At 38.0% G+C, this 16,963-nt stretch overlaps 1 protein-coding gene across 2 annotated transcripts in view; it reads right to left on the bottom strand.

The window, feature by feature from the left end:
- The window catches only part of dtd1 (D-aminoacyl-tRNA deacylase 1), a 55,741-nt gene that overhangs the window by 19,066 nt on the left and 19,712 nt on the right, over nucleotides 1-16,963 (bottom strand). The window contains exons 5-6 of one of the 2 annotated variants that reach the window (XM_062027180.1): nucleotides 6,126-6,299; nucleotides 4,980-5,832 (exon numbers count right to left, since the gene is read on the bottom strand). In XM_062027180.1, coding sequence (XP_061883164.1) covers nucleotides 6,144-6,299 — 156 coding nt within the window. In that variant the 3' untranslated portion in view covers nucleotides 4,980-5,832; nucleotides 6,126-6,143. Of the gene's footprint in view, nucleotides 1-4,979; nucleotides 5,833-6,125; nucleotides 6,300-16,963 lie in introns of those variants that run through there. The other variant, XM_062027179.1, reaches the window with a different exon arrangement.

Raw genomic sequence — 16,963 nt, 5'->3', positions numbered from 1 at the left:
CAAAGTTGATGCTACTCAACCTGTTTGTTACTCTTTTTTCCGGTATTGACAATAAAAAGTCGTTGTCGCAATTGTTGGATATGACTTCAAACCATAACCAAGCATGCATCACTATAGCTCTTGTCTCAAAGTAGGTGTACTGTCACCACATGTCACATCACCCCCTGACTTATTTTGAGTTTTTTGCTGTTTTCCTGTGTGTAGTGTTTTAGTTCTTGTCTTGCGCTCCTATTTTGGTGGCTTTTTGTCTTTATTTGGTATTTTCCTGTAGCAGTTTCATGTCTTCCTTTGAGCAATATTCCCCACGCCTGCTTTGTTTTAGCGATCAAGAATATTTCAGTTGTTTTTATCCTTCTTTGTGGGGACATTGTTGATTGTCATGTCATGTTCGGATGTACTTTGTGGACGCCGTCTTTGCTCCACAGTAAGTCTTTGCTGTCGCCCAGCATTCTGTTTTTGTTGACTTTGTAGCCAGTTCAGTTTTAGTTTCGTTCTGCGTAGCCTTCCCTAAGCTTCAATGCCTTTTCTTAGGGACACTCGTCTTTTGTTTATTTTTGGTTTAAGCATTAGACACTATTTTACCTGCACACTGCCTCCCGCTGTTCCCGACATCTACAAAGCGATTAGCTACCTGCTGCCACCTACTGATATGGAAGAGTATAACGTAGTAAGTCTGCCGATCTCCAGACAGTGCAGACACTCAACAACGGCACATTATTTGCGGATTATAATTACTGGTTTGCAAAAAATATTTTTAACCCAAATAGGTGAAATTAGATAATCTCCCACGGCACACCAGACTGAAAAACACTGCTCTAGATGTTAGCTCCTAGTAGCCAATAGCCTACCATGTTTACTTTTTGTGAATAACTTGACTAAAAGACAAACCATGTGTGCTTATTGGAGGGCATTTAGATGTTAACTGGCTGTCCAGCTTTGCACAGGACTGCTTGTATCTGAGATTTTTTATTTTTTTTGGAGGTTTTAGATGCAAGCCGATTATATAATTGTACCAAACATGGCAAGTGTGATTTCAAGCTAAGGAGAGTTAATATATCAATCAATCAATCAATCAAAGTGTATTTATAAAGCCCTTAATCACAACACACGTCTTTGGTAAAGATGCCCTTGTGTCGAAATGTTTCTTCTGTGTATGAAGCTGCAGTTTTGAGTGTGGTTTTAGTGCCAGCCTGATGGCGTTATCCCTTCATGTGCGTGCCTGCCACTGAGTTCACATGGGGAGAAGGGCTGCGCCACTGGAGCCAGCAGCAGCAGAAGAGACACAGAGGGACATGACTCAGTGCCTCCCGGTCTCTTTTCTCTTACAAATTGTCTGTTCTGGAAGACAAACTGTGTTCAACTTGCAGTGACCTCTTTTCCTACACATCATATCGACAGATTCACTGATAGTCGCATGTCGAGCTGAAATTCGTGTGCTACATTTGCAACAGACGTGCAAAACTAACAACCACATTTAAATTTAATGACGTGACAGAATAAGTGTTGTTCGTCTTGTGGGTGCATGAAATAAGTGAAGTGAAGAGAAGTGATTTTATATTTATAAGCGCTTTACATAGTGAAAGCCATTATCTAAGTTACATTTAAACCAGTGTGGGTGGCACTCGGAGCAGGTGGTTAAAGTATCTTGCCCGAGGACACAATGGCAGTGACAAGGATGCGGGGATCGAACCTGGAACCCTTAAGTTGCTGGCATGGCCACTCTACCAACCGAGCTAAGCCACCCAATGGGCAGCTTATTCTCTGACAGATGTGTCCAAACAGAGATAAACATTGTCAGGCTATTGGTTTCTTTTTTACGGAGCCCCTAAAGCAGGGGTGTCCAAACTTTTTCCACCTAGGGCCGCACACGGGAAAATGAAAGCATGCGGGGGCCATTTTGATATTTTTCATTTTCAAAACCATAACAAAATATATGGATTTTTTTTTTTTTTACTTTTAGGGCTCCCGGGGACCATAAAGGGTCTCAATTATTAAAATGTTAAAATTAAGTTAAATTATAATTTTTTACATTTATTTAACGCTTACAGTAAATCTCTACAGTATATCAACTTCAGGTTGATATTAAGTTAAAAAAAAAAAAGAGCCTTTCCTGTCAAAGACAACTTAGTTTTTTATAATAAAACTGAAATATGCAGTATTTCCCCCACTGCCCAAAACATTCAGAAAGCAATGTTTGATGTGAAGTAATTAGAGCCTTAAAAAGATCAATAATGCAGGACACCATTGATTTTAATTTATTATTATTTTTGAGTAATCACAGTGAAAAGATGAATAAAATCCCATTAAATATGTTTGGGATACAAAAGGTGCCCCACTCATAAAGTGATACATTTTTATTAGTTGTTTTTACTTTCAACACTTAAGTTACGAGATCAACTTCAGATATATCTGTCGATTTTACGTTTGAACTATTATTTTGTTTGTTTTATGCTCTTTTGTCAAAGAAAATGTTGATATTTGTATATGGCAACCACACAATATATGCAATATTTTCCACATAAAACATTAGAAAAGTGAAATATTTTAAATAATTGGAGCCTTGAATAGGTCAATAATTCATTATAACATTGATTTTTTTTTTTTGAGCAATGGCAAAAAAAGAAAAATAAAGATAGACAAAAGAAAAAAAACAGCCTGCATGGCAGCTTTGTGTCAACATTGCAACTTTTTCTAGTTAGATTTCACCTCATTCCACTTTTTTTTATGTTTTTTTAAATTTTTGCAATAGCATTTCCAGAATGTGTGGCGGGCCGGTAAACTATTAGCTGCGGGCCGCAAATGGCCCCCGGGCCGCACTTTGGACATACAGGGACATGGGGGAAAAATGTTTTTTTTATAATATTTATTTTATTTTTCTATTTTTTTTAGACATGTATCTCGTGCGCACGAGAAACTATCTCGTGCGCGCGAGAAACTTTTTATAAAGTTATAAAAAAAATTACTTTTTTTTTTATTTTATTTTATTTTTTAGACATGTATCTCGTGTGCACGAGAAACTATCTGGTGCGCAGGAGATAGTTCTCTTGCGCACGAGATACATGTCTTAAAAAAAAAAAAAAAAAAAAAAAAAATTTTTTTTTAAGAAACTTTCTCGTGCGCACGAGAGATCGTTTCGGCCCCACGGCTTCTAGTCATTCGCTTTACCAGATAAAACTGCATCCTCGAGCCTGCTGTCCTGGGGGACACTTCGGATGGAACCAGCTACTAGATGGTTCGATTAGTCTACATGTCTAAAAAAAAATTTAAAAAAAAATTATACAATTTTTTTTTTATAACTTTATACAAAGTTTCTCGTGTGCACGAGATACATGTCTAAAAAAATACAAAATAAAATAATTAGAAAAATAAAAAATTCCCCCATGTCCCTTTAGGGGCTCTGTACTTTTTTATATTAAAAACAATATTTTAATATGTCTTCGCCATGTCACACTAATATGATATTTCCTTCTAAGAGCTATCGTCTTCTGCAGTGACACTTTCACTTGTCAGAGAGCTACACATTTCTGAGAAAAACAGCCTTGTTATGCACGTCCACTGCAGAGGACACTAGCTCTCAGGGCAATATAGTGTCACACTAGTGTAGACTAGAGATGGTCTAATCTGATAAGTGTTTTTCTTTTTTTTCTCGAACTTAACTTTCACCTGTCCCAATAGACACACCAATGAGCTTGTTTATAGATGTACAATGAAACTTCTCATAGGAAGTTGCCATTTGTTATAACTTTGTGACATGATACAATGCACATTATAAACATATAAAATATAAATGTGACAGATTGTAGCCAAAGGCTGATTTCCATCTGCATCTCATTGCAAAGAAACAAGCCCAGGGCTCCCACTCAGTCAGCATTATAGTGAGCTGTACTTTCTTGCACTTATTTTTGTTGTATTTATCTGACACAAGTGTCCCTAAAAATAATGCCTACCGTATTTTCCGGACTATAAGGCACACTTTAAATCATTTTTTTTCTTCTCAAAACTCGATAGTGCGTCTTATAACACGGTGCGCCTAATGTATGGAATAATTCTTTGCTTACTGACCTTGAAGCTATTTTATTTGGTACATGGTGTAATGATAAGTGTGACCAGTAGATGGCAGCCAAACATAAGAGATGCGTGTAGGAAGCAATATGATGGCAATATGACTGAAGTAAACAACACCAACATTTTATATGTTCCATTGAAAATATAGAACATTACACACGGCGCTCAAAAATCTATCAAAATGTTTTAGTACGTCTTTAGTAAGCTATGAAGCTGCTCCGCTTGATGGATTGTACTGTGCTTCAACATACGAGTATTATTATGGTGTCTGTATAAGGTAAGACATATTATTTGCCGTTTTGTTTCGCAATATTATGCAAAAGCACTTTTCTTACCTAAGGCATTTTTAAAGTTTAGAGTTAAAATTTAAAGGCAGAATGGATTTATCCCATTAGTTGTCTTGCCAGCCACCAACAACGAGCCGATTTAAAAAAATTAGAATGCAAAAAAAAATAAAATAACCTTTTGTCATCTGGTCTCTCATTAGGAGTGTGAAATTTTAAAAAAGTGCAGTTTCCCCTTAGGTTGAAAACTTTGGGAAACATTAGAATACTGTGGGGCGTAGCCATAGTGAGTTCTTACCGCCCTGCAAATAAGTGCAATCAAATGCAATGGAAACTAACTGATATAGAGGTGGCTTGAGCCGTTTTCTGATCGTAACCTACAAAACCAAAAACCAGTGACGTTGGCACATTGTGTAAATTGTAAATAAAAACAGAATACAAACTTTTGCAAATCATTTTCAACTTATATTCAATTGAATACATTGCAAAGACAAGATATTTAATGTTTGAACTGAGAAACTTAATTTTTTTTTGCAAATAATCATTCACTTGGAATTTAATGGCAGCAACACATTGCAAAAAAGTTGGTACAGGGGCATTTTTACCACTGTGTTACATAGCCTTGAACTGAGGAGACCAATTTTTGAAGCATTTCAGGTGGAATTCTTTCCCATTCTTGCTTGATGTACAGCTTAAGTTGTTCAACAGTCCGGGGTCTCCGTTGTCGTATTTTACGCTTTATAACGCGCCACATATTTCCAATGGGAGACAGTTCTGGACTACAGGCAGTTCACAGTTTCCAAAATCAATTTGAAATGTGGACTCGTCAGACCACAGAACACTTTTCCACTTTGCATTAGTCTATCTTAGATGAGCTCGGGCCCAGCGAAGTCGGCGCCGTTTCTGGGTGTTGCTGATAAATGGCTTTTGCTTTGCATAGTAGAGTTTTAACTTGCACTTACAGATGTAGCGACGAACTGTAGTTACTGACAGTGGTTTTCGGAAGTGTTCCTAAGCCCATGTGGTGACATCCTTTACACACTGATGTCACTTTTTGATACAGTACCGCCTGAGGAATCGAAGGTCACAAGCATTCAATGTTGGGTTTTAGGCCTTGCAGTCATTTCTCCAGATTCTCTGAACATTTTGATGATATTACGGACCGTAGATGGTGAAATCCCTAAATTCCTTGCAAGAGCTCACTGAGAAATGTTGTTCTTAATTTGTTCGACAATCTGCTCACGCATTTGTTCACATAGTGGTGACCCTTGCCCCATCCTTGTTTGTGAATGACTGAGTATTCCATGGAAGCTGCTTTTATACCCAATCATGGCACCCACCTGTTCCCAATTAGCTTGTTAGCCTGTGGGATGTTCCAAATAAGTGTTTGATGAGCATTCCTCAACTTTCTCAGTGTGTTTTGCCACTTGTGTCAGCTCTTTTGAAACATGTTGCAGGCATCAAATTCCAAATGAGCTAATATCTGCAAAAAATGTCAAAGTTTTACCAGTTCGAACGTTAAGTATCTTGACTTTGCACTCTATTCAATTGAATTTAGGTTAAAATTGATTTGCAAATCATTGTATTCTGTTTTTATTTACAATTTACACAACGTGCCAACTTCACTGGTTGTGAGTTTTGCATATGAACAACTATATATTTTAAAATGCCTTTTGCTGAGGATGTATTCAAAACATGTACATCTATGACTGACATGCAGAAACACTGCCTTTGTGTAAATTGTCAACACTTGCAGATTTTTGTGCTTATGCTTACCTCACCCAACCAGGTTAATTAGGTCTCTCTCTCTGAAGACACATCACCCTCTGCACCACTACTGGCATTGGTGTCATGTCGGGAACGCAGGGCACCCCTCTCCCTAGCCGACTCTGAGGGGCCCTTGGAGCGTGTCTTCTCTTTCCTCTGCTGCTGCTTATCCTGCTTGGACAGCTAAAAAAAAAGTTGATCTGTTATGGTTTCATTCACGTTCCTTTAATTAAATGACAAATAATGCTTCTGTATTTTTTATGAGGTCAAACTTAAGAGGCTCAAACCCAGCTTACGTCTTGTCACAAAAACAAGTGACGTTTTATGGTGAAGTGAAGTGAATTATATTTATATAGCGCTTTTCTCTAGTGACTCAAAGCGCTTTTACATAGTGATACCCAATGGTTGCATGCAAGCTCCCAAAAATATAACCATACAAAAAGAAAATAACTAGTTATATTGCCACACACACACACCTTCTTTTTAATTAACTTTTTTGCCGTCATTATGTATTCCAAACGTGAGGCAGATTCTTGTGATGGCAGTGCATCAAAGAAAAGGAAGGTGAAAAGAGAAGTGAAATTAAACGTCACTTTTAGTTCATGCTCTCTGCCAGGGCCCTCCTATTTGCTTTGCACTATTGTGCCAAAGCCTGGAGCCACCTGTGTCATTCCTTCTCGCTTCATGCCGTCCCACTTGCTCTGATGTCTATAAAATAAATATTAATTGTCCACGACATTTTATACAGGACTGTTTTGTCATGATAGACCAGTAATTAGGGCTGGGCCATATGGCCTTTTTTTAATATCTAGATATTTTTGGCCATGTCATTATACACGATATATATCTCGATATTTTGCCTTAGCCTTGAATGAACACTTGATGCATATAATCACAGCAGTATGATGATTCTATGACTGTGTCTACATCAAAACATTCTTGTTCATACCGCATTAATATATACTCATTTTAAACTTTCATGCAGAGAGGGAAATCACAACTAAGTCCATTTACCAAAAGTGTATTTATTAAGCAGTTATTAAAGGCCTACTGAAATGATTTTTTTTTTTATTTAAATGGGGATAGCAGATCCATTCTATGTGTCATACTTGATCATTTCGCGATATTGCCATATTTTTGCTGAAAGGATTTAGTATAGAACAACGACGATAAAGTTCGCAACTTTTGGTCGCTGATAAAAAAAGCCTTGCCTATACCGGAAGTAGCGTGACGTCACAGGAGGAAGAATTCCTCACAATTCCCCGTTGTTTACAATGGAGCGAGAGAGATTCGGACCGAGAAAGCGACGATTACCCCATTAATTTGAGCGAGGATGAAAGATTCGTGGATGAGGAACGTTAGAGTGAAGGACGAGGGGCAGTGCAGGGTGTATCTTTTTTCGCTCTGACCGTAACTTAGGTACAAGGTCTCATTGGATTTCACACACTCTCCTTTTTCTATTGTGGATCACGGATTTGTATTTTAAACCACCTCGGATACTATATCCTCTTGAAAATGAGAGTCGAGAACGCGAAATGGACATTCACAGTGACTTTTATCTCCACGACAATACATCGTTGACGCACTTTAGCTACGGAGCTAATGTGATGGCATCGGTCTCAAATGCAGATAGAAACAACATTTTAAAAAACCCTGACTGGAAGGATGGACAGAACATCAACAATACTATTAAACCATGAACATGTAAATACACGGTTAATAATTTCCAGCTTGGCAAAGCTTAACAATTGAAGCTAACTAACTTAGCTACGTAGCTAACGTGATAGCATCCGTCTCAAATGCAGATAGAAACAACATTTTTAAAAAACCCTGACTGGAAGGATAGACAGAAGATCAACAATACTATTAAACCATGAACATGTAAATACACGGTTAATAATTTCCAGCTTGGCGAAGCTTAACAATTGAAGCTAACTACGGAGCGGCGGCGGCGGCGGGCGTTGTAGCTTTCGACGACACCCCGGCCGCCATCAGAGTCGGCAAGAAACATATATTTCCCCAAAGTTACGTACGTGACATGCACATAGCGACACGCACGTATGGGCAAGCGATCAAATGTTTGGAAGCCAAAGCTGTACTCACGGTAGTGCGTCTGCTATCCAGCTCAAACACAACACAACCTCCTGATTGTGTTGCTGTAGTCCGCTGCTAATACACCGATCGCACCTACAACTTTCTTATTTGCATTCTCCATTGTCCATTAAACAAATTGCAAAAGATTCACTAACACAGATGTCCAGAATACTGTGGAATTGTTCGATGAAAACAGAGCAGTTTGTATGGTGACACATTGGGTACGAATACTTCCGTTGCCGTCGTGACGTCATGCGCATACGTCATATCCAAAGGAGTTTTTCAACTGGAAGTTTAGCGGGAAATTTAAAATCGCACTTTATAAGTTAACCCGGCCGTATTGGCATGTGTTGCAATGTTAAGATTTCATCATTGATATATAAACTATCAGACTGCGTGGTCGGTAGTAGTGGCTTTCAGTAGGCCTTTAAGCAGTGGCACAAACATTCATGTCATTTCAAAACAGAAAGTGCAAAATTGTCAGACATTTTAAAACAAGCTATTAGTGCACTTTTGTGAATGATGTCACTAAGATGACATATCAAAACAACGAGTATATCGATATATCACCCAGCCCTACTACGATGGTATTAGTTTTCGCTAGCACAGCTAAAAAATTTTCAGCTGCTAGCTACCTGTAGTATCGTGCTTTTAGCTTTACTATTGAATTAACGATTCCTCAAAGTGGAGAAAAATCCTCTATTATCTTTTGTAACAGAGGTACTCGAATTACTCAAGGAATTTTTTTTACTCGAGATGTGAATCTTACAACAACTTACAATTAGATTTTCATTCTTGGGGCGACAATTCGATTCAAAATCGATAATCGATTCAACACGATTCTTGATTCAAACTGATTCTTGCAATATATTATTAAGTATGAAAATTATAATAAAACATTTTTAAAACAGATTACAGGTTACAAAAACGCCTCTTGGCTGCTGACGTATAACATATGCACAGTGAGTAAACAAAGAGATGGCTTAAAACATTTTAAAATGTAATTTTTTATTTTAAAACAATTTTTTGGGGAAAATTATGAACTGATTTAAAAATCGGAATAAGTAAAAATTGCGATTCGAATGTGAATTGTTTTTTGGCAGCACCTTGAATCAACTATCAATTACCATGAGTTTCATTTGGAAGGGACTTGAGCACAGCATCAATATGTATAACGCAATGCAAAAAACTTTTCCTCCCCATGGTATAAATTAACTATCACCAACAAAAAAAGTCAACACACAGTCGCTGATAACATAGCTCCTGCTCATTGAACTTTGTGGACATTATAAAACATGTTCAAGCCCTATATATAATTTAAAACTACAAATCCATTACAGTGCATGATGGGTGATACTCTCCACACTTCTCCATTTTAGCTGCCTAATATTTCTGACTGATTACAAAACTTTAAGGAGGTCGCCAGGGAAAGAAATAATGTAGAAGTCGAAATTTCACATACTCTTAATATTCGACGGTTTATCATTTATACTACATATTGCTCCTTCAACTTCCTTACCGCGCTGTGCGATTCAAGAACTCCTTCATTTCACACTCCATCCAGCTGTATAATCACTCGCCATACAGCAATAGATGACATCTGCCTATTACCTGACACCTGACATGTTAGCTACTTCTCTTTGTTTATGTTTATAATTTCTATTTTCTATTTCCTGCTGGATCTACTCTCTATTTTATGCTGCTGCTGTCACATATACTGTATATACTGTAATATTGTGCATGGTCACTGGTATATATTGTATATACTGTATGTTATAGACATAATATAATATATCTGTATATATATTATTATGTACACATATTATGTATATATTCGTATATATGTTAGATTTTTTTATCGCTATATTAGTCTATTTATACCTGCATTGTCCTTTCCATCCTTACACTTTCCATCATTGTAACTGAGCTACAGTGTTGAACAATTTCCCTTGTGGATCATTAAAGTTTGTCTAAGTCTAAGTCTAAGTCATCAGGGTCTGATGTGGTGGGGGGTTGTTAAAGTTGAAGTAGTTGAAGTTATGTTCTGTTGTTCAGTCTGTTATAGCTTGCTTTAATCAACGCAAACAGAAGTGTTATTTTCGTACAAATGATTGTTGTTACGTCACAATGAACGCTACGCTATGTGGCGAAAAAAGCGTTAAGTGTCTGCGCGCACATCTATAGAACAGCGTATTGGCGATTCCCTTCTGAAATATGGCTTTACCGCAGCTTTAACTGTATTCTTACATGTTTGGCAAACTTCCCTCTTCAAGTTGATTTAAAATTGATATGCAGACTTAAAGCATTGGGGTTCGCAGATTACGTGTAAGAAGAGCTATGTAAACGTGATCAAGGATCATTCTGTGATCACAGCACATATAGTATATATGTATATGTATGTACACTACCGTTCAAAAGTTTGGGGTCACATTGAAATGTCGTTAGTTTGGAAGGAAAAGCACTGTACTTTTCAATGAAGATAACTTTAAACTAGTCTTAACTTTAAAGAAATACACTCTATACATTGCTAATGTGGTAAATGACTATTCTAGCTGCAAATGTCTGGTTTTTGGTGCAATATCTACATAGGTGTATAGAGGCCCATTTCCAGCAACTATCACTCCAGTGTTCTAATGGTACTCATTGCTCATTGGCCCAGAAGGCTAATTGATGATTAAAAAACCCTTGTGCAATCATGTTCACACATCTGAAAACAGTTTAGCTCGTTACAGAAGCTACAAAACTGACCTTCCTTTGAGCAGATTGAGTTTCTGGAGCATCACATTTGTGGGGTCAATTAAACGCTCAAAATGGCCAGAAAAAGAGAACTTTCATCTGAAACTCGACAGTCTATTCTTGTTCTTAGAAATGAAGGCTATTCCACAAAATTGTTTGGGTGACCCCAAACTTTTGAACGGTAGTGTATATGTATGTATATACTGTATATATATGCACACATATATATATACACACTTATTTATATATATATATATATACACACACACACACACACACACATATATATATATATATATATACGTATATATTGAACACACACATATGTATGTATATACATATACATATATATATATATATATATATATATATATATATATATATATATATATATATATATATATATATATATATATATATATATATATATATATATATACATACACATAGTATATATGATAATGAAATATAATGATGGGGGGGGGGGGTCACCCACATCTGCGGTCCTCTCCAAGGTTTCTCATAGTCATTCACATTGACATCCCACTGGGTTGTGAATATTTACTTGCCCTTATGTGGGCTCTGAACCGAGGATGTCGTTGTGGCTTGTGCAGCCCTTTGAGACACTTGTGATTTAGGGCTATATAAATAAACATTGATTGAATGATTGAAACCTGCATCATACTGTTGCAAGAATATTAAACTTGAAAGTTAATTGCTACATTGACCAGTAGAACAATATTTTTTTGTATTTTAAATGAGCAATAATCACTGGCGGGTGCACATTATTTCTAGTCTCTTGTTATGACGCCAAATATCTTGAAAAACATTAGTAATCAGTTATCTCAGAGAGTACAAGACAGCTTCTATTTCCTCCTTCTGAGCTATTCTGATGGTCGTATGATCACATCAATGGAGTGCATTGTTGTGACAGAGTGCATTGTTGTGACACTGTGCCGCTTTGCACACACACGTCACCAATCAAAGCTCTACCCTTTAGTTGTCTGGCTGTTTTCTTCACTGTCCATGAACACCCACACTAAAACTTTTATAACAGCTGTATTTTGAACTAAGTGCCATATGATTTAAAAATACAATGTGCATTATTTAAAGGCCTACTGAAATGATTTTTTTTATTCAAACGAGGATAGCAGATCCATTCTATGTGTCATACTTGATCATTTTGCGATATTGCCATATTTTTGCTGAAAGGATTTAGTATAGAACAACGACGATAAAGTTCGCAACTTTTGGTCGCTGATAAAAAAAAAGCCTTGCCTATACCGGAAGTAGCGTGACGTCACAGGAGGTAGGATTCCTCACAATTCCCCGTTGTTTACAATGGAGCGAGAGAGATTCGGACCGAGAAAGCGACGATTACCCCATTAATTTGAGCGAGGATGAAAGATTCGTGGATGAGGAACATTAGAGTGAAGAACTAGAGAGGCAGTGCAGGGTGTATCTTTTTTCGCTCTGACCGTAATTTAGGTGCAAAGGCTCATTGGATTCCACACGCTCTCCTTTTTCTATTGTGGATCACGGATTTGTATTTTAAACCACCTCGGATACTATAGCCTCTTGAAAATGAGAGTCGAGAACGCGAAATGGACATTCACAGTGACTTTTATCTCCACGACAATACATCAGCGAAGCTCTTTAGCTACTGAGCTAACGTGATAGCATCTGGCTCCAATGCAGATAGAAACAAAATAAATAAATCCCTGACTGGAAGGATAGACAGAAGATCAACAATACTATTAAACCATGGACATGTAACTACACGGTTAATAATTCTCAGCCTGGCAAAGCTTAACAATGCTGTTGCTAACGACGCTGAAGCTAACTTAGCAACTTAGCAACCGGACCTCACAGAGCTATGATAAAAACATTAGCGCTCCACCTACGCCAACCAGCCCTCATCTGCTCATCAACACCCGTGCTCACCTGCGTTCCAGCGATCGACGGCGCGACGAAGGACTTCACCCGATCATCCGTGCGGTTGGCGACTAGCATCGGCTAGGCGTCTGCTATCCAAGTAAGTACTCCTTGTTGTGTTGCTACAGCCAGCCGCTAATACACCGATCCCACCTACAACTTTCGTCTTTGCAATCTCCATTGTTCATTAAACAAATTGCAAAAGATTCACCAACACAGATGTCCAGAATACTGTGGAATTGTTCGATGAAAACAGAGCAGTTTGTATGGTGACACATTGGGTACGAATACTTCCGTTGCTGTCGTGACATCACGCGCATACGCATCATACATAGACGTTTCCAACCGGAAGTTTAGCGGGAAATTTAAAATTGCACTTTATAAGTTAACCCGGCCGTATTGGCATGTGTTGCATTGTTAAGATTTCATCATTGATATATAAAACTATCAGACTGCGTGGTCGGTAGTAGTGGCTTTCAGTAGGCCTTTAAAGAGTCAGTCAAGATATTTAAAGAAAAATGTTACTTCCATGTCCATACTGTATGAAGTTGTCTTGCTTTAAAACTTGATGATATAATATCTGTTATTACCATGGAGAGAGATCTGCATTATGAACTAGCGCTAACACAATCCATTGAAAAGATTCAACAAAGCTGCCATCACTGTCCCAAACTGTGAGTCTGAGCTAACAAACACAGCTGAGCTAATGCTGCTGTCTGGGCGCTGACGACACACGTCACTTGGCAAAAGGCACCGCTTTATAAAGGCACATACACACACTCTGGTCTCATGAAACGTCATAACTGCATGCCAGTTATGGTTTTTTTTCTTTTAAATGTAACAATAATTACTTCCACTAGTAATTAATTACACCTATTGAAGAGTAATTCCCTTAGCATTTCAGTTCAGTTCATTTTCTTTCAGACATGCATATTGGATTACATTTGTGCACAAACTAAGGTTTACAGTTTTCATTTTAACATGTTCAAGTAGGAGTAAGAAGTAAGAAGAAGCAGAGTTTATTAAATCCCACCACTTCTCAACATCACGACAATCTTCAGAGCAATATAACACGTGGCCAAATATGAATTGGCCCTAGTGTGTGAATGTGAGTGTGAATGTTGTCTGTCTATCTGTGTTGGCCCTGCGATGAGGTGGCTACTTGTCCAGGGTGTACACCGCCTTCCGCCCCAATGCAGCTGAGATAGGCTCCAGCACCCCCCTCGACCCCAAAAGGGACAAGCGGTAGAAAATGGATGGATGGATGGATGAGATGAACAGAGTAATTTCATTCTATGCTATTGTTGGATGGCCGCTTGATTCCGATTCATGGGAGAAGGGAACTATGTTGATCATTCTGTGCCAAACTGGCTCTTTATCCCCAATGCTTGGCTTCAGTTGGACAAGATTAAAATTCTAAGGACTGCTTAACATCCTTTCTTTTGGGCATGCAGACCAAGGCCACCACAGAAAAAGACGCCAAAGTAGGTTGAGTATCCAAACATACGGACATCGGGAAGATTTTATTCACACATGTCAAGGTTTTCGATGCAATATTAAAAACATGGATTCATCTATATAAATCAGGGATGTCAAACGTATGGGCCGTGGGCCGGATCAGGCCTGCGAACAGGTTTTATCCGAGTTTAAAAAATGAGCCAACATTTTTGAATGAAAGAAACTGCTGTTCTAAATGTGTCCACTAGATGTCACAATAGCAATTATTTGAATCTTTGTAGATTATGCTACATATGTAAAACAAAATAAACCACATGATGTTAGTGCACCAGTCGAGGAAAATAAGCTAACTACATAAATAACATCCTGTAATTTGATTTTGATATTATTTTTTTATCGTGATAGATTGAAAATTAACACCAATGAGTTGACTAATGAACATTATCATATAATGTATTCAGAAAGTATAAATAACGACAAATAAAGATAGAATACTATCAACCGCAACATGTACCGTATTTTTCGGATTATAAATCACAGTTTTTTTCATAGTTTGGCCGGGGGTGCGATCTATACTCTGGAGCAATTTATGTGTGAAATTATTAACACATTAACGTAAAATATCAAATAATATTATTTATCTCATTCACGTAAGAGACTAGACGTAGATCAGCAATCGTCACACACACGTCAACCAATAAAAATTTGGCGGGGGCGGGTCATGGCAGAAGTGCATTGTGAAAAAAAAGATGCTACCTGCTACTACTTCCGTACCTATGAAAATTGATCATTTCAACATTGGCGGTAACTTATAAAAACTGAGAAGGGCTGAACAAAAATGGCACCGTAAAGGAAATCATATACTGCAGATTACTAGCTGGAAGTACTGAAATATGCAGCAGAAAACGGCAATCGAGCAGCAGAAAGAAAGTTTGGAGTAAGCGATGTCATTGGATGGATCGACAAAGCATGGGCTTCAGTGACAACCGAAACCATCCTGTCCGGATTCAGAAAGGCTGGAATAATTGGAACTGCAACTGACGATGACTCTGACGTAAGCAACGTACCGATAGAAGAGGAAGCGGCGCATTGTCTACCTTTGGAGTTGGCAGAGTTGTTTAAAAGTGACACCGAGGAAGAAGATTTAATCGGATTTAGCGATTAGGAGTGACAGATTGTTTGGTAAACGTACAGCATGTTCTACAAACCCTGTTTGCATATGAGTTGGGAAATTGTGTTAAATGTAAATATAAACAGAATACAATGATTTGCACATCCTTTTCAACACATATTCAATTGAATGCACTACAAAGACAAGATATTTGATGTTCAAACTCATAAACTTTTTTTTTTTTTTGCAAATAATAATTAACTTAGAATTTCATGGCTGCAACACGTGCCAAAGTAGATGGGAAAGGCATGTACACCACTGTGTTACATGGCCTTTCCTTTTAACAACACTCAGTGAACGTTTGGGAACTGAGGAGACACATTTTTGAAGCTTCTCAGGTGGAATTCTTTCCCATTCTTGCTTGATGTACAGCTTAAGTTGTTCAACAGTCCGGGGGTCTCCGTTGTGGTATTTTAGGCTTCATAATGCGCCACACATTTTCAATGGGAGACAGGTCTGGACTACAGGCAGGCCAGTCTAGTACCCGCACTCTTTTACTATGAAGCCACGTTGATGTAACACGTGGCTTGGCATTGTCTTGCTGAAATAAGCAGGGGCGTTGCTTGGATGGCAACATATGTTGCTCCAAACCTGTATGTACCTTTCAGCATTAATAGCGCCTTCACAGATGTGTAAGTTACCCATGTCTTGGGCACTAATACACCCCCGTACCATCACAGATGCTGGCTTTTCAACTTTGCGCCTATAACAATCCGGATGGTTATTTTCCTCTTTGGTCCGGAGGACACGACGTCCACAGTTTCCAAAAACAATTTGAAATGTGGACTCGTCAGACCATAGAACACTTTTCCACTTTGTATCAGTCCATCTTAGATGAGCTCAGGCCCAGCGAAGCCGACTGCGTTTCTGGGTGTTATTGATAAACGGTTTTCGCCTTGCATAGGAGAGTTTTAACTTGAGCTTACAGATGTAGCGACCAACTGTAGTTACTGACAGTGAGTTTCTGAAGTGTTCCTGAGCCCATGTGGTGATATCCTTTACACACTGATGTCGCTTGTTGATGCAGTACAGCCTGAGGGATCGAAGGTCACGGGCTTTGCTGCTTACGTGCAGTGATTTCTCCAGATTCTCTGAACCCTCTGATTATTTGCAAAAAAAAAATGTTTATCAGTTTGAACATCAAATATGTTGTCTTTGTAGCATATTCAACTGAATATGGGTTGAAAATGATTTGCAAATCATTGTATTCCGTTTATATTTACATCTAACACAATTTCCCAACTCATATGGAAACGGGGTTTGTATATGTTATAGTTATTTGAATGACTCTTACCATAATATGTTACGTTAACATACCAGGCATGTTCTCAGTTGGTCATTTATGCGTCATATAACGTACACTTATTCAGCCTGTTGTTCACTATTCTTTATTTATTTTAAATTGCCTTTCAAATGTCTTCTTGGTGTTGGATTTTATCAAATAAATTTCCCC

Source organism: Entelurus aequoreus, linkage group LG18, assembly GCF_033978785.1.
Source record: "Entelurus aequoreus isolate RoL-2023_Sb linkage group LG18, RoL_Eaeq_v1.1, whole genome shotgun sequence".
NCBI lineage: Eukaryota > Metazoa > Chordata > Actinopteri > Syngnathiformes > Syngnathidae > Entelurus > Entelurus aequoreus.
The sequence above is the reverse complement of the archived record's forward strand: the minus strand, read 5'-3'. Positions and strand labels throughout refer to the sequence as shown.